The 18,212-nt window shown below is 48.3% G+C and overlaps 1 protein-coding gene across 2 annotated transcripts in view; it reads right to left on the bottom strand.

The window, feature by feature from the left end:
- SLCO3A1 (solute carrier organic anion transporter family member 3A1) overlaps positions 1-18,004 on the bottom strand; it is a 366,445-nt gene extending 348,441 nt beyond the window's left edge. For both annotated transcript variants that reach the window (XM_065906257.1, XM_065906256.1), the window contains exon 1: positions 17,253-18,004. In XM_065906257.1, coding sequence (XP_065762329.1) covers positions 17,253-17,432 — 180 coding nt within the window. In that variant the 5' untranslated portion in view covers positions 17,433-18,004. The remainder of the gene's footprint in view (positions 1-17,252) is intronic.
- Positions 18,005-18,212: the final 208 nt, after the last annotated feature.

The raw sequence follows: 18,212 nt of genomic DNA on the forward strand, positions 1-18,212 counted from the left end.
GAGCATGAAGACAGAGGTGTCATTGTGTGTGGACGGCAAGGTCCCCCTCCTCCAATGCTCCCGTCCCCGTGAACACAGCGCTCTGGGCCCCGGGGCAGCCTCCTGCCCCTCAGCTCCATCATGCAACACAGCCATGCCTGCTCCTGGCCCCATCTGAGGATGTGGCCTCCTTTCACACACTCAACGTCTGGCTTCTAGCAGCATTTTCGGGCACTACTTCAAAGCGGGGTGGGGGCGGGGGAAGGACGGAAGACTGGCCAAGAGAGACACCAACAGCCCCAGCACTGCTGGCTGGAGCTGAGGCTCCCTGGCGCCAGCCCTGGCACGCTCCAGGATGCGGCCATGGCCCCCTGTTCCCAGCCTGCCTCTGCTCCATCGGGGGCTCCCCAACTCCATCCCACATCCAAGGGCCCTCTCTAGCCAGACTCTTTCAACACTAACCCTGACCGCTCATTCCTTTAAATCTACCCTGAACAAAGTCAAGTAAATTATTCTCCATCTGCAACCATAACCATTTCCCTCATCCTCTCAAACCCATTTCCATCACTACCTCCCCCTGACACCAGCATTTTGCTGCTACGGTCAGAGATCATAGCGCCCTGGGTGAACACACCTGGACTAGCTTCCAGGCTCCGAGAGGGTTGACCCCACTGCCTGGCCTGGGACGTAACAGAGTCTAATGAATGAGCAATTAATGAAAACATTAGAAAAACACGCCATCTCCCCCAGTAAAACGTATCAACACCATGAGGGCCAAGAATACGCCTTACTCAACTCTACATTGCTTATAGCACTTAAGGAAGTTGTCCAAGTTAATTAGTTTGGCAGAGACGGAGCTGAAGTCTTTATAAGGAGCGTGTGCTGGGAAATTCCGAGAATCATGCAGCTCCCACGTCCACCCAGAAACCACGGAGATGAATGAGGTGAGAAGGCAGATGTCTGGTCCTCACGGAACAGGAACCTGGCGAAATCTCAGACTGGCTGGCACAGCCCTAAGATGTCTGTCAGCCTCACCAAATCAGACTGGGCTTTAGGGAGGAGAAGCGGACTGTCAGACATGTTATCAGTTGTGAATAAGTCCCAAGTATAAGAGACAGGGGACGTGGCCTGCACACAAACACACCCCCACACAACGTCCATACACATACAATGCTCACGCGCATGTATTTCTAGGCTTTTTAAAACACACGTTGCCCTTCATCAAATGACGTGATCATCTAATGTAATCTCTGCATTCAGTTATGCCCAGAATACAGAACAGACGTGTTCAAAGCTACTCATTAATCCAACAGGTCCACTCCCATAGGCCACACCAGCCCCTCATAGAGAGAAACACGGCTGTCTTCTCATAGAAAGCAAGCAAGGCATTGTCACAGGGCAGCATTTCTTCTAAGACAGAGCTCCCCAGTTAGAGTAACTCTCCAACCAATATCCCATAATCTTCTTACCTACTCCCAAACTCTAAAAAGGGTAGAGTTTGTCCTTTTCTTTCTTTCTTTCTTTCTTTTTTCCTTTGTACGTTCAGACTGTTTTCAGGTCCTTTGCTCTTTTTCTTTCTTGGCATAATGGGTTGAATGTATGTGTGTGTGTGTGTGCACGCACGCGCATGCACGCGCATGCATGCTCAGTCACTCAGTCATGTCTGCCTCTTTGTGACCCCACAGACTGTAGCCCACCAGGCTCTTCTGTCCCTGAAACTTTCCAGGCAAGAGTACTGGAGTGGGTTGCCATTTCTTCCTCCAGGGGATCTTCCCAACCCAGGGATCAAACCTGTGCCTCTTGCATCTCCTACATTGGCAGGCAGATTCTTTATTACTAAGTCACTTGGGAAGCACTAATGGGTTCACCTCCCCCAACAAAATGGTGAAGACCTAGCTCCTGGGATCTGTGAATGTGACCTTACTAGGAAACGAAGTCTTAAGAGATGTAATTAAGGTCAGATGTGGTATTCGGGTAAGGGCCTCATCCACTACGACCTTATAAGAGGAGGAGCGGGACGCACAGAGGAGAAACACCATGTGACCTCAGAGTCACACATTAGCGGGTACAGCTGCAAGCTAGGAAACACCAGGCATCAAGGGCCACCTCCAGAAGCAGGAAGAAGCAAGAGAGGATTCTTCCCAGCATCTCAGAGGAAGTGTAGTCCTGCTGTCACCTTGATTTCAGACTTCTGGCTCCCAGGACCGTGAGTAAAGAAATCTGTTGCTTGAAGCCACTCAGTTTGTGATGACTTGTTACAGCAGTCCCAGGAGACTACTTAACACGCCTGGTTCCTTCATTCAGAAACACCCACATAAATGCATTTATATTCGTCCACCTTCCCACTTCTAAGTGCAGCTCCCCACCCAAGGATAACTGTCAAGGTCACCTTCTCTTTAATACACATCACATCTTTCTATATCTAAAGGAGAAAATATTACCTGATGGTGGTCTAACATCTGAGGTGCCCAAAATGTTCAAGAAAGACCCTACTTCCCGATGAGCCCCACGGAAGGAAAGGTTTAAATAAATACAGGGGGCCCACTCCTCCACTCCCACTCTTAGATTGGATATAACAGAGCTCAGGATGGGTCCCGGACAGCAACAATCACCATGCAGTCTGCGGTGAAGGATGGGATTAGATTGTTAGGGCCTGTAGCAGGTAAGGACTCACTGCCTTGACCCCTGAACAAGGACAGTGGGAAGCCAGCAGGAGAGCTGGATGAAGCTGTGAAGGTTGCCTGTGGCATAAGCCTGGCACAGAATCCCACTTGGCAGTGATCCGGGTTTGGACTCCCAGGAGCACACCCTCATGGGGGTCTCACAGAGCCAACTGTGACATCCTGCCAGGATGGCGAAACCTGGTTCTTTTGGTGTCAGGGGCCAGCTCAGGGAGTTCAGAATAAAAATGAATGAATGAGCAGGAGGCGACAGAGCAGCTGACCACCGTGACCCTCACTGTTCTCAGCCGGCACAGACAGAAAGGCGACAGACCTCAGCGAGAACTCTCAGCTTTCTTAAAGCGGAGGATCTAAAATGTTTTCCTTGCCATGTGGAATTGTTTCCCTGATGGCCTTGGGGTGCCAGGACCCTGGGGTTATTTTCAATTGGCTGCCTTGGTACTATTATTCCTAAGTGACAAAAACATTCCCCAAGGAAACCCAAAGTGTCAGAAGGCAGATAAATATAAATGCATATATTTTTATCTATTCACTAGATTAAGGATAGGTAGTGTTTCCTATCAGGAAGCAATTCTATTTAAAAGAAAAAAAGAAGAAGGATGTTTTAAAAGGCAGTGAGAGAAACAAGTGTTTTCCACCCCCAGTATTCACCAAAACATTATTTTTAATTATACATGTTTCTAACCATTATGTCCCCAAATAAAACTCGTCCTGTTTACCTGCTCATGCCGGCTGGCTACTGTTGGCAGCTCTGGAGCACATTTAGGTAAGTGACTTAGTTCTGGGCCCTGATTCTGCTGAAGATACAAGTAACTCACAAACATAGAGTTCTCCACATAGACGCAAGTTCGGGGCTCCCCACGCAGGCCATGGCCAACCTCAGAACACAGGCACACAGGCTCATTAGACCATCAGGCCACCCGTGCGTTTCACAAGTTCCACGGGCTGCCTTTGGACTGAGCCCAAGGGCTGCTGGCTCCACACACCACTCAGTCCAGCCACAGCAAGGCAGACCTCCCTAACTGCAGCCGGCAAAGCTGCAAAACTGCTCGAGGAGTTGTTTGTATATTTTTAAGATTAATTCCTTGTTGCTTCATCTGCTATTATTTTCCCCCATTCTGCAGGCTGTCTTTTCACCTTGCTTATAGCTTCCTTCATTGTGTAAAAGCTTTTAAGTTTAATTAGGTCCCATTTGTTTATTTTTGCTTTTATTTCCAATATCCTGGGAGGTGGGTCATAGAGGATCCTGCTGTGATTTATGTTTTGCCTATGTTTTCCTCTAGGAGTTTTATAGTTTCTGGTCTTACGTTTAGATCTTTAATCCATTGAGTTTATTTTTGTGTACGGTGTTACAAAGTGTTCTAGTTTCATTCTTTTACAAGTGGTTAACCAGCTTTCCCAGCACCATTTGTTAAAGAGGTTGTCTTTTTTCCATTGTATATTATTGCCTCCCTTGTCAAAGACTAGGTGTTCATAGGTGTGCCTGCAGCTCAATTCCAGAAAAATAAATGACCCAAGCAAAAAATGGACCAAAGAACTAAACAGGCATTTCTCCAAAGAAGACATACAGATGGCTAACAAACACATGAAAAGATGCTCAACATCACTCATTATTAGAGAAATGCAAATCAAAAACACAATGAGGTACCATTTCACGCCAGTCAGAATGACTGCTATCCAAAAGTCTATAAGTAATAAATTCTGGAAAGGGTGTGGAGAAAAGGGAACCCTCTTACACTGTTGGTGGGAATGCAAACTAGTACAGCCACTATGGAGAGCAGTGTGGACATTCCTTAAAAAACTGGAAATAGAACCGCCACATGACCCAGCAATCCCACTGCTGGGCATACACACTGAGGAAACCAGATCTGAAAGAGATACGTGCACCCCAATGTTCATCGCAGCACTGTTTATAATAGCCAGGACATGGAAGCAACCTAGATGCCCATCAGCAGACGAATGGATAAGAAAGCTGTAGTACTTATACACAATGGAACATTACTCAACCATTAAAAAGAATACATTTGAATCAGTTCTAATGAGGTGGATGAAACTGGAGCCTATTATACAGAGTGAAGTAAGCCAGAAAGATAAAGACCAATATAGTATACTAACGCATATATATGGAATTTATAAAGATGGTAATGATGACCCTATATGCGAGACAGAAAAAGAGACACAGATGTACAGAACAGACTTTTGGACTCTGTGGGAGAAGGTGAGGGTGGGATGATTTGAGAGAAGAGCATTGAAACATGTATATTATCAAGGGTGAAACAGATCGCCAGTCCAGGTTCAATGCATGAGACAGGGCGCTCAGGGCTGGTGCACTGGGATGACCCTGAGGGATGGGATGGGAAGGGAGGTGAGAGGGGGGTTCAGGATGGGGAACACATGTACACCCATGGCTGATTCATGTCAATGCATGGCAAAACCACTACAATATTGTAAAGTAATCAGCGTCCAATTAAAATAAATAAATTAAAAAAAAAAACTGCTTGAGGACTTTTTGATCTATTTATATGCCTCTCTACTGCACAGGCAAAGGTAAAGTGAGGGTGTTAGTCGCTCAGTCATGTCCGACTCTTTGTGACCCCATGGACTGTAGCCTACCAGGCTTACACTGTCCCTGGGATCATCTGGGCAAGAATACTGGAGGGGGTAGCCACTCTCTTCTCCAGGGGATCTTCCCAACCCAGGAATTGAACCTGGGTCTCCTGTACTGCAGGCAGATTCCTTACCACCTGAGCCGCCAGGGAACTCCCAGCAAAGGTAGAGGGAAGGCGCTAATTTATCTTTTTTGTTGCTGTTTGTTTCCAAAAGAGATCCTCCCTCAGTCTGGCTGAAAAACCTGTTGTTGGCACATTAAGTCTCAGAACCAACACAGCTTTTACCAGCACTGGGGAGGCCACCCAACATACCACATAATACATTGTGAGTCTTACCCTACATTTTTTGCAAGGGAGGTCTGTCTGAGGCTCTTCTATGGCTCTTTCAACTGGTCTCATTCCCTTTAAGTCTTTTTCTCTTCAGTGTCCACCACGGCCACAAAATAACCTATAACTCAGGGGGCTGGGCATCTGAAATTGACCCTGTAGCGTGCTGTGCTACATACCCGCCTCGTGTATGGCTCTCAGAAGAAGATGATGTCACAAGCCACATTGAAACACACGCCCGTTATAGCAAACAAGACAGTCCTCCCCGCGTGCCATCAACATCCCAAGTGCCAAGATGGCAGTGCTTCAAGAAATGAAATGACCAAAGATAAAGCCCTCTCTAATCAACAGCGATCATCCCAAACATTCCGCTGAATGGCATGAGCCATCTCCAAGGCCAACCTTAATGGACATCCGCTCCCTGCAACCTTAAGAACTGCAGTGACCACAGACCTAGAATAAGCCTTTGCACCCCTGGAGAGAAGCGGGGGGGCTGGTGCTGAAGCAGGGCGCCGACTTCCTGGGGGCTGAGCTCTCAGCGGCTCTGTGGGTCTACTTCAAATAATTCTCTGACCCAAAAAGTCAACCGAGAGCTGAACTAATCAACACCATTCTTTATTACACAGGTTGCATCACAATAATTGAGTCTTACATAATAAAAACAGGTGCGTCCGTGCTGCTTTGAGATTTTTATCTTCATTAAGGGAATTCTCAAACATGAGATTTCAGGTACAGTATTTTCAAGCTTACATAATCAGTTAGAGGGCGGCTTTCCAATTTCAACTTGCTTATATTCAACGTGGTAATTTCTCATTCCAATCAGCTGAGAATGGAGAATTGCAACCAGAAGTGGGGAGGGGGCCAACAATTAGAAACAGCCTGCCTATTTTACACAAGCCCTTTCCAAAGGTGGGGGGGTGGGAAACAATACCATTGGCAGGAACACTTTACAATAGTCTTTAATTGAAAAACATGATTGGCCACAGCTTTCCCTCCCCAACCTTGCACGTGTAGAAATGGAGGTGAAAAGACTCATTTCTACCTTTCTCGCGTTCCTGTGGTTGTGTGAACAGAGATGTTGGAAGGAACTGGCTATTCTGTTCTGTATTATTCCATTACAGCCCCCAGGACTGTCCGTCAAAAGCCCGCTCAGCTTCCTATTTCTGCTAACACTACACAGCTTTAGGTGGCTCAGAGGTGACAGTCACACAGGCTTTGTGGTTTCGAGGGTTACCTAAGTTCATTATCCAGAGACCTGTCCCAGAGGGCAACTCGCCAGACGAATTAGAATCTGCACGCAATACCGAACTCCCACAGAGAGTGTGGATGGATAGACATGAACAGAGAGGCACAGACAGAAAAGCAAGCAGCACACTTCGGGTTTTTGAATGGCCCTTGCTACTGCCCACAGCTTGGACCCTCTGCCACATCCTTGAGAAGAGACCACCACTGTCTCCTTGGATGGGCCTGAGGCCACAGTCAGCTCATGGCAAAGATTTCAATCAAAGCTGACCCAGAAGTAAGACCCTCTCCTTACAGAAGTACCCTCTTTGACTGTGTTACCTGTAACTCAAGATGCCAGGTGGGATAAGACATTCCCAAAAGAAGGAGGTAGTGAAGAGCTATTGTCAGGGTATTTACAGCAGAAATCATCATGAAGGCAAAGGCAAGAGTGGGCCCACACCTCCCCGCTGCCCCTGTTTCAAACAGCAGGGCCCACAGCAACCTATGTTGCCTCTTGTCATCAAGTGTTTCCAACGAGGGTTGACTGGAAGGGATAAATGAGAAAATGCTAATGTCCAACTCTCTCATAATTTAGCCAGGGAAATAACTCTTTCCTGTTTGGAGAGGAATGTCCAGTCATTTACGAAGTAGCTGGGTTACCATGATCTCTCCCAAACAGCAAGCAACTAAACAGTCTGTCAGAAAGGGCTTCCCTTTTCAGAGGGGCTTGACTCAAGCCACAAAGAAGAACTGAAAGAGAGAAGCTGGGAAGAGCCGATGACAGAGAGTCTGCCCACATCCAGGGGGCCACGGGCCACTTCCGCTCTGCATGTTGTCACGAAACCCCCGGAAAGAAGTCTCTGTGCTTGCTCAGTCCACAATTGTGGCTGCAGAAACTTCAGTGCTTTAGAAAGCTGACAGGTTCCTTCCTCAGTGAGGCCAACAGGGAGCCAAAAGGGTTTGGGGCTCAGGGGTCCTCAGCACGTGTGTTCTTGTGACGCCTGTGGCATTTGAAGGTGACCCTAAGAACTCACCTAAAATAAACACTGCAACTGGCTGGACTGGGAAGGGCCCAGTTCATGCCCTGTCCTTCCCAAGGACCGGACTGACCTGGCTGGGGGAGAGAAGATGCTGCAAAAACTGCTGATGGGAGGAGAGAGGCGCCGTGTGGCAACTACCCTGCTGTATAACCCCCACAAGCCGCAGACTATTACGGACGCGTCCACCGAACTGGCAGCAAGACTGTGTCAGGATCTCCTTCGCCCTGCTTCCGAGAAACCAAAAAGGACCAAAATCAGGGAACAGCCCACAACTGCGTCTGCTGATACCGAGCAGGGTCCTGTGGGGCTCCTGGCCTTTCTGTGTCCCCCATTTCTTTGATTACAAGAAACAACCTTCATGGAGTCTCCATGACCTTGCCTGAGTTCCAAAGGGCAGATTCAAGAAGTTGTTAATGAGGGAAGGAAGGGGATGTGAGACCCAGGAGAAACAGTCAAGAGACGTCTTGGGGCAAGATTCTGGTTCCTCATCAAGGCATACACACACCCATATCTTTGAGCTATTCTACAGAGCCTGAAACCCCCTCCAGGTGGGAGAAATTAATAATTGATGACAGCAGGCTGCACCAGCACGCAGACCCCAGACCAGCTGGACCGGACGGTTGATGACACTGACTCCTAACCACCAATTCATTAGAAGAATGTCCATGAGCTGATCACGCCCTCTTTGAACAACTGCTGTAAAACTTCTCACTGTCTTCCCCAAGCTGGGACACATGGTTATGAAAACATTAGCCCACTGCTGCCCCCTTGGCTTGGCAAACTATAAAGCTATCCTCTTCTAACTCCACCCAAAACTCTGACTCTGAGATTTGATTCAGCGCCAGTGTGCAGAGAAGCTGAGCTTCTGGCATCATTGCTCAGAACTGCAAAGGGACTGAGGTGAAGGCAGTGGGTGCTAAGTGGGACCCGAGCCCTTCCCTGCAGCCAGGGCTGAGCTCTGAGGCTGGACATCTTGAACAAGGCTGCCTGAAGGGGAGCATCTGTCCACAACATATGTCCCCCCGTCCACCTCCCGACACCCCAGGAAGCCTTAACGTGGCTACTTTTCATCGGGAGAAACGGATCTCCAATTAAGGAAATAAAGCCCAGGCCACACACAACACCCCACACCCTCAGGTCCCCGGAAGGGATGTCTGCTGTGTCAAGGTCAATGAGTAGGGCCATGCCATTATTGGTAAAGCAACTACTGAACACTGCACCCTACGAGAAGCACTCTATCATGCGTCCCTGAATTTCAGCCTCTCAACCATCTGTAAGGTATGCTCTCTCAGCATCCCACTTTTCAGATAGGAATACTGAGGCTCAGAGAAGTCAAGTCACTGGGAGCAAGCAAGGAACAGGTCCAGGTTCAAACCTAGGTCTTTTTGACTCTAAGTCCAATGTTCTCTTCCCTGCCTCTCAGCTGCCCACAAACCTAGAAGACCTACCCAATCTTCTCTACCCTGTGGCCACAAACCAGAGCAAAGACCCTCAGGGCCTCCCAAAGAGACGCACCTGTCCTCCCGGTTGGACACGTGCTGTCCCTTCCCTGTTCATCTCAAAGTACCCACTGACTGTAAATGGCCCGCAGAACCATTATTATAGTGGATTTCTCTTCCATGTGACTAATAATTTTTATAGAATCTGTAACATAAAAAGCTGAAGCTGAATCTCCAACACTTTGGCCACCTGATGTGAAAAGCCAACTCATTAGACAAGACCCTGATGCTGGGAAAGATAGAGAGGAGGAGGAGAATGGGGCGGCAGAGGATGAGATGGTTGGATGGCATCACCGACTCAATGGACATGAGTTTGCGCAAACTCTGGGAGATAGTTAAGGACAGGAAGCCTGGTGTGTTGCAGTTCATGGGGCCGCAAAGAATCGGACATGACTTAGCGACTGAACAGCAACAAGATGAAATGGATTGTTGTACTTATAATAAGGGAATGAACAGAATTAGCAATGTATTTACTAGTACTTATCTCTTGCTTTTAAAAACTTTTCACCTCCCAGACAAAATGCACGGCAAAACAGGAAATGATTTGAATGTATGATACACTAAACCAAATTAGAAGTTTGACCAAAATAATTTTATTTCTCATTGGTTGGAGCTACATAGTTCTTATGTAAATATGTATAACCATATTATATTAATAATAATAATAGCTAGTATTTATTGACTATTCAGGATTCCCTTGTGGCTCAGAGGGTAAAGAGTCTGCCCACAATGTGGGAGACCTGAGTTTGATCCCTGGGTCGGGAAGATCACCTAGAGAAGAAAATGGCAACCCACTCCAGTATTCTTGCCTGGAAAACCCTATGGACAGGGGAGCTTGGTGGGCTAAGGCCCATAGGGTCGAAAAGAGTTGGACACGACTGAGTGACTTCGCTCTCACTTTTCATTGACTATTCACCACATGTTAGGGTTCAAAGTGCTTTATATATGCTGACTGAGTTAGTACTCACACAAACACTATGAGTTTTAAAGTCAAATACCAATATACAGAGAGGTTAAGTAATCAACCTAAGCTCACAGAGCTGGCAAGAGGAGAACCAGGAATGAATCCTGGGTTTTCTGATGCTCAGCCAATAAGTCACAGCTGTCATGAGTGCTTGCTGTTCTCCACCTGAGAATTTTAACCATTTAACTTAGAGTTTGTATCATTAAGCAACACTGTTTCTCACAGAAACACCTGAGCACTCAGATCACATCAAATGCAAGTGTCTTAGGACCATGTCAATTCACTTACTCCATAAACCACTGATGACACTGCTTCCTGTGTCTCATCTATTTTGCAGACTTAGAGAAACAGAAAGCAAAACTAAACTAAAAGAGCAAGGATGCTATCTTCCTGGCCTACAGATTACCAAAGGCATTTCAGAGAGGACAGAATGCCGTATCTGGTGAATGTTACCCTGTATAAGAACATGTATATAAATGGATAATGCACAGAATATGGTGGCTTAGACAGTACAGAATCCGCCTGCAATGCGGGAGACCTAGGTTCCATCCCTGGGTCGGGAAGATCCCCTAGAGGAGGGCATGGGAACCCACTCCAGAGTTCTTGCCTGGAGAATTCGATGGACAGAGGATCCTAGAGGACTACAGTCCATGGGGTCGCAAAGAGTCAGACACGACTGAGTGACTAAGCACACAGTACTACAAAATCCGTGCTTCCCTGGCGACTCAGTCAAAAAGAACCCATCCGCTAATGCAGGAGACGCATGTTCAATCCCTGGTCTGGGAGGATCCCCTGGAGAAGAAAATGGGAACCCACTCCAGTATTCTCGCCTGGGAAATCCCATGGACAGAGGAGCCTGGTGAACTACAGTCCATGGGGTCACAGAGAGTCAGATGTGACTTAGTGACTAAACAGTAACTACAAAATCCAGGTGAGAAGTGACGAGACATGACGATGGGTATTTTGACTCTACTTCACAGGAACACATGATGTGTGCAGTTAAATCTGTGCAAGTGAAATGTGTCTGTGAATTTGGAAGTAAGGTGCTGGAGAAACGCCACTCCATCTAGAGTCAAATTCACGGCAACAGAGGCTCTGCACCTCGTACACACTCCTCTGCCCACGGTCACCAGGCAGGCCCAGCCCCCTGGACTCCAAGAACCACGGGCAGCTCAGCAGGAGTCCCTGTGGCTCTACCAGCCTCTGCAGGAGGCCTGGCACAGACCCTGAAACCAGTGCCAATCTCTGCTCTCTCTCTCTCTATAACCAGCCAACAACATTCACAGAAATTATTTTTCTTTTTTTTACAGGCCTACTTATATAGGGAAGGCAGCTGTAACCTCATCATTTTTGTAACAATACACTTACTCATGCCTGGCCAGTCTGCTAAGTGAACTCCGTCCCTGGACAAGACAGCACCAGCAAGCTTGCTTTAATAAGCAAAGTAAGAGAAAGTCACAGAGAGACTCTCGCCCAGGTGGCCTTGGCACAAGAGGAAACGTATGCAGTTTCAGATAGAATGACACCGTTCAGGCAGCCAGCAAGAAGGTGAGCTTAAATGCTGAGAAATGGATCAGCAAGGCAGGGCCGCTGCAGAGAGGCCTCTGGGTCGCCCTCTTCGGAAGGTACCTAAAACTGAAGTGCAGAGAGTTACCCAATTCAGGAAACAGCTCTTGGTCCCTTCACAACTAATTCCGTTTCTTCGATTGCTAAACACACAAGAGGAAACCCCCACAGAAACTGAGGTATATACACAAAGGTAGTTCAAAGGAATTGTCGGAAACATTTTTTTCCCCTTAAATGATTATTAGCTGAACATTTTCAACCAAGCTGTAAGGGGGAAAAAAAAAATCAGGGTAATTTTTTTTTTCCTACCTGGGGCTATATAGTAATTATGCAAATGAAAGGGAATTTGTCACTTTGAGTAACCAAAAGTGTGTAAAATAATTTGATTAAGGAAACTACAGTTGCCTTAGTCATCATACTAATTTGACAAGGACTTTAAAAATTGTCTCTCAGCTGTCTGCTTCTGGATTAGATATGCAAAAAAAAAAAAATCTTCACAATGCTTTAGAAATAAAAAATACATATATAGAACAAATCCAGCTGCTTCACCTTGTAAGCTCACTGAATGTTCTCAGGCCTAGGAAAAAGGTGACCAAAAGCAGTGAGATGGAACCCTGTTCACACACTCAGTCATCTCCTTCTGTTGTCACCAAAACCTCAGACTTGGTTTTTGCATAACTCTAAATACAGAGAAGCAAGTCAGGCAACGGAGGATGAGATGGTTGGATGGCATCACTGACTCAATGGACATGAGTTTGGGCAAACTCTGGGAGATAGTGAAGGACCGGGAAGCCTGGCGTGCTGCAGTCCATGAAGTCACAAAGAGTAGGACACGACTTAGCGACTCAACAACAAGTCAAATACTATATGATATCCCGTATATGTGGAATCTAAAAAAAAAAAAAAACAAAAAAAACTTATTTACAAAACAGAGACTCACAGTCAAAGGAAACAAACTTATGATAACCAAAGGGGGAAGGGGGGAAGCAGGGTAAATTAGGAAGCTGGGATTAAAGTAGACACACACTACTGTATAAAAAAATAGATAAATAACAGGGATAAACTACTGTACAAGACAGGGAACTATACTCAATATTTTGTAATAACCTGTAACAGAAAAGAATCTGAAAAAGAATATATATATATATATATAGAAAAACTGAATCACTGTGCTGTCTTCCTGAAACCGTACTTCAATAAAAAACTATTAATTTTAAAAAGCTAGATTATACTTCAATAAACTATACTTCAATAAAAATCAAGTATACTTCAATAAAAAATAAACTATTTTTAAAATTTTTATTTTGGCCTTGTTTCATGGGATGCAGGATCTTCCCCGACCAGGGATCAAACCTGTGACTCCTGCAGTGGAAGCACAGAGTCCTAAGCACCAGACCGCCAAGGAAGATCCTACATTATTTTAATAACAAGCTGCAAAAAAAAAAAAAAAAAAAAAAAAAAACAAGGACATCCTCCATCCTCACTCCTGGTTCACAGGAACCTCCTGTGTGCCCCACCCAGAGACTAAACTGGCCTTTTTAGGTTTTCATCCTGAAGAAATTCAAATGCATTTGTAATTGAATCTCATCCATAAGAGCCCAGAGGTGTCCGAGGTTTTAATTTCCTGCACACATCCTTATCAACTTCAGTCCTCAGTGATTTGAGAACACACATCAACCTCTGTAGGCAGGGCTACCCTCAGTGAACGGCCTGGAATATCCCAGTGGGTCTCCACCAAACACCATCAAGTGCACACAGTACAACTTTCTCTCCCTGCAGCTTCCATATGCCTGTGTCTTCTCCTAACAGCCCAAGACTTAAACAGATGTTACATCCTTGCAAGTAGGTCAATGCAGACCGGAGCCACCCGAAGCAAAGACCCAAGGAGAGGAAAATTAAATCGCATTCTCTCTTTTGCACACAGTGATGTTCAAACAGAATGGGTCCCCTCTTCTTGGGCAGGGAAAAAAACCAAAACTCCTAGCCAGTCAGGAGGCTTAAGTGACTACAAGAGACCATCCCTGTGACTGCTGGCTTATCTGCAGCATAATTTCCAGTTAAACACTGGCAAGGGCAAGAGATTTCAGAATCCACAGCTGGCCCGGGTTGCACTGGAGTTACCTTATCTACATCATGATCACCATCGAGTCTAGGCATCAGGGTCTCAGCCCGTCTGCACTGCCCAGGAAACCCGACCCCTGGGCCAAAAGTTGCCTGTCCCCTGCCTCGCTTAACAATGGGTGGTTTTCTCCCATGCAGGTCTACCTTGAGTATGTGCAGGTTCTTAAGGGAAAACAGACACAGACACACACACACACACAGGGTCCAGCTTTTCAAAGTTGCTTCTCAAATCACAGGTGACTTCCTGCTTCATTTCTACAGTCAGGAAGTTCTACAGCTTCAGCAAAGACACTAGGTCATCTATCTGTCTTTTCAGAAGGAAAAGGGAGAAGTGAAATGAAGCCTCCGAATATTAAAAAAAAAAAAAAAAAAAGGCACCTGGGAAGATGAAATAATAAGGCAGTTACTATGACATGGATTTGGAAATCAAATAGGAAATAATATCATAGGCAGAGAATCTGCTGTTACCCTTCTCTTCCTGAAAGTAAGCAGGGCTCCCAGTGTGCCCTTCACCACATATCTGAAAATGTTTCCTCAGAGGGACAGGCTGATTGACAGTGTAAAGATCCCAGAGAACATACACCGTGCACACAGACCCCGTGTGCATGATCACCTATTGTTCCTATTGCACCTGGACCCCGTGTGTGTGATCGCCTACAAACACAGGTTCTCAGGTTTCCTAAGAAAGCCTTTCTGGCAAACCTTCTACAACGTTTCCTTCTCAAACTAGCCATGAAGAAGTCTCACAACACTGAGAGTAGGACAAGCTTTTAATTCTACCTTCCAAACAGCAGATGAAGAAAAAAATCACAAGCAGCCAGAAAGAGCAAAAGCCATCGCAATCCAATTCATGGCAAGCAAACTATTTATCTTCATGAGGTTCAGGGGGCAACGGAGAGCTGCGATCAGCCGGGTAAGGTGGAGTCCCAAGCAACTGACGCCTCCACTCTTAGTAATCATAATGAATCCAATTTCCTAAGCCACTCCTTTCCTGCGCCTCCATCTGCTTTCTGCCAGTCACCTGTTGACTCCGGTTACCATACGCCTCGAACCAGGCTGTCCCTCAGCCCAGGCTGGAAATGCCGAGAGGCCCCCAGCAGGTGGACTCAACTCCTCACCAATTCTGGTATCACAGTCAACTTCCTGTCTCCCAGTGCCAGCCCTGCCACTAGTATCCACCAGCCCTCTGCTTTCTAACTTCATAAAGGGGCTTAGGCCACTCATTTGATCAAAGCCCAGCTTCATCTCCTTCCAAAAGCCTTAAACCATTGCAAGTTAAAACTAGGCCCATGCCTTTATCATTCGTGGCGTGAAAAGTTCTTTGGGTAACTTTTTTTTTCCTAGATGTAAAATAAGTTATAAATGGTGAGCTTCCAGATCTGTATCTACAAATTCCAAACCCCATAACACCCTGTATACTTCAAAAAATTCGGTTTTTGCCAACATTAGACACTATTAAATGGAACATGAATAATTCACTCTATTGAGCAAAATTGGTTTGAGGCAAACTGTTAAAAACTGGAGGCAGCTGTTGATAAACACAGCCCCAGTTTAGGTATCACATACTTTGCATATGCTGTAGTACAGAACTACAGGTATTTTTATTACTGTGCATTTGTGTCTTAGTAATACATGTCTCTATTTTAATATTTTAACAGTCAAACTCCTCCAAGGACACTCTGATACACTGACACGCCCCCCCACCCCAAGACAGGGTCACTCCCAAATTCCAAAACTGCAAAGGCCACAGGTACTGTCTGCAACTGTGTGTTCGAACTACAAGTGCATTTTGTAAAACAAAAATCTAAACGGAAAAGAAAATGTGCTTTTGGCTACAGGGCTTACCAGCAGCATACATATCACAGATGCAGGCAGGAACTGGGATCTAAACGCCTCTCATCTGACACAGAGCAAAGAAAATGCATTTGACTTTCAGAAGCCCTATAAGTCTGTCACCCCGGGAACCGAGCTGAGTTTGAACAGCCCTCTCTTGTAACCACATCACTGACTTTACCCCACACCAGAGATCTAGCCTGCTTGTACTTCCCTCTGACAACAAGCCCCAAGTCTTAGGAGACTGTTGAGGAATGGTACAGCGCAACCAGCAACTGGCCTGCATTAACTGCACCCCGAAGGGATTAATGGGACCATCGGGAAAAGCATGGTTCTATCTGGGGATGTGGCACTTCAACAGCCAAAATCTTGTCCACTTCTATCTCCATCAAACTTGCTCACTAACACTCAAAGTCTATGACATTTGATTTCAGTTTCAGGTCAATAGTCAAGAAACGCCTTAACACTATACACTCTGAAAAATCCTGTTTAGTCAAGACCATCCTCCGATCTGGAAGTGCATTCTCTGAAACCCAAGTTGGGACCACCTGCTCGGGGCAGGAGACCGCGGGTAAAGTAGGTATTTGCCAGTGCTGAGTCATTACAAGCTGGTTCGTCTGATATATTATGCACCCCTGGCCATTTGAACATGGATACCCCCTTTCAAGAAGGCAGATGAAATCCATGTACATGGTGCACCATGGCGCAACACCCCCTTGTACAAGAGAGACCACGGTGGGGAATTCAGGTCTAAGAGTGGGCGGCAGAACTACACAAACTCACAGCTGCTCTCCAGGTACTGTAACTTTATCCCAGACGCTGAGAGATGATGGTTATTGGGATACGAAGTGGGAATATTCCCCCTGCAGCCCCAGCTCGGATCAGGGCCCCACACTTGGGCGCCTTTTACTCTAAACTGTTAAATCCCTCCGTAATTGGCGGATGGAGAAAGCGCCGGGAGAAATGATGCATAATGGATTTGTTCTCCAGGCGGCTAGAATGGGGAGTAGAGGACGCGAGATGCTAAGGGGCTTTTCTTTCCCTGTGCAGGTCACCTGAAAACAGCGATGCCTTCCCCTCCAGGGGTGCTCCAGAACTCACCCTCTGGCTGTTTTTAGAGGGGGTGGGGGAGAGGGATGGTTTCACGCCCACCTGCCCGCTGCCTCTCTTCCCCGGGTCCCCCAGCCCCCTGCCGGCATCCACGGTCCCGCCGGCTCCCCGCTCGCCCAGCAGCCCGGGCCGGCAGCTCCCCCGGCGGCCGCCTCTGCACCACTCGCCAACCTCGTCGCCGGGCAGAGGTCATGCCCGCCTGCCCCCCAGCGCCTGAGCTGCCCCCTCCTCCTGCTAGCCGGCACCCGGTAGCCGCGTTGGGGAAGGGGCCCGTGGCGGACTTGGCACGGGGGACTCACCAGGTAGGCGCCCACCGTGCCCTGCGCCAGCATCAGGGCGCACTCGGACACCAGGAAGATCTTGATGTTGGAGAAGCAGGACACCTTCTTTTTCTTCTTCTTGTTCCTCTGCGCCTCGTCCCCCTGCAGCTCGCCGCTCCGGCCGCCGCCCGACGAGCTGCCCGGCTTCTTCGCCTGCATCCTTCCCCCGCCGCCGCCGCCGCTTTCCCGCTCGCGCTGGGTGTCGGGGCCGCTGCCGGGCGGGGGTGCGCGCGGCGAGGCTGCGTGCTGTCCCCGCCCCGGGCCCGCGGCGGCCGCCCCCGTCCTGCCGGGGCTGGAGAGGTGGAAGGCACAGCTCCTCGCAGCCGCCGCCGCGCTCGCCCCCTGCCTCCTCCTCTCCTCCTCCTCCGCCCTCCCTTCGCCTCCTCCTCCGGCTCGGGCTGTGCCAATCACAGGGGCTCCTCTCGCCGCCCGCCGCCACCGCCGCCGCCTCGCCGCCCGCGGACGCCCGCCGCTGCCATCGCCCTCTGGCTGGGGCCCGCGGGCCGCGCCTGCCCTCGCCTCCGCTTCTTCTAACGCGAGGCCCCGGCCTCGATCGCCGCTGCGCGCGCCCGCCCCGCCGCTCCGCGCCGCCCGTGCGCCCCCGGGGAAGGCGCGAAGATACCGGCCTGGGGGCGCAGAGCCCGGACCCCCACCGAGGCTTGGGAGAGGCACGGGAAGCACGCGGGAGAGGGGGAGTCCTTGGCGGAGTCAGGGAGCGGGTGCTCCGGATGCCACGAAGGCCGTGCCCGGCCCCTAGAAGGCGCTGCGGAGCGCGGGGCGCCGCCGCGGACACTGGGTGGTACTGCAAGGGGAACTCCCGGCGCCGAGGTGGCGTGCGGAGGCTCCCTCGCGGGGCGGGGACCTAAAGCTCCGACCTCCGGGCGCTTAGGAGGGGAAGAACGGTTTCTAGGAAGAGGGAAAAGAAAAGGGTACCCAGGA

Source organism: Muntiacus reevesi, chromosome 15 (genome assembly GCF_963930625.1).
Source record: "Muntiacus reevesi chromosome 15, mMunRee1.1, whole genome shotgun sequence".
NCBI classification, from domain to species: Eukaryota; Metazoa; Chordata; class Mammalia; order Artiodactyla; family Cervidae; genus Muntiacus; species Muntiacus reevesi.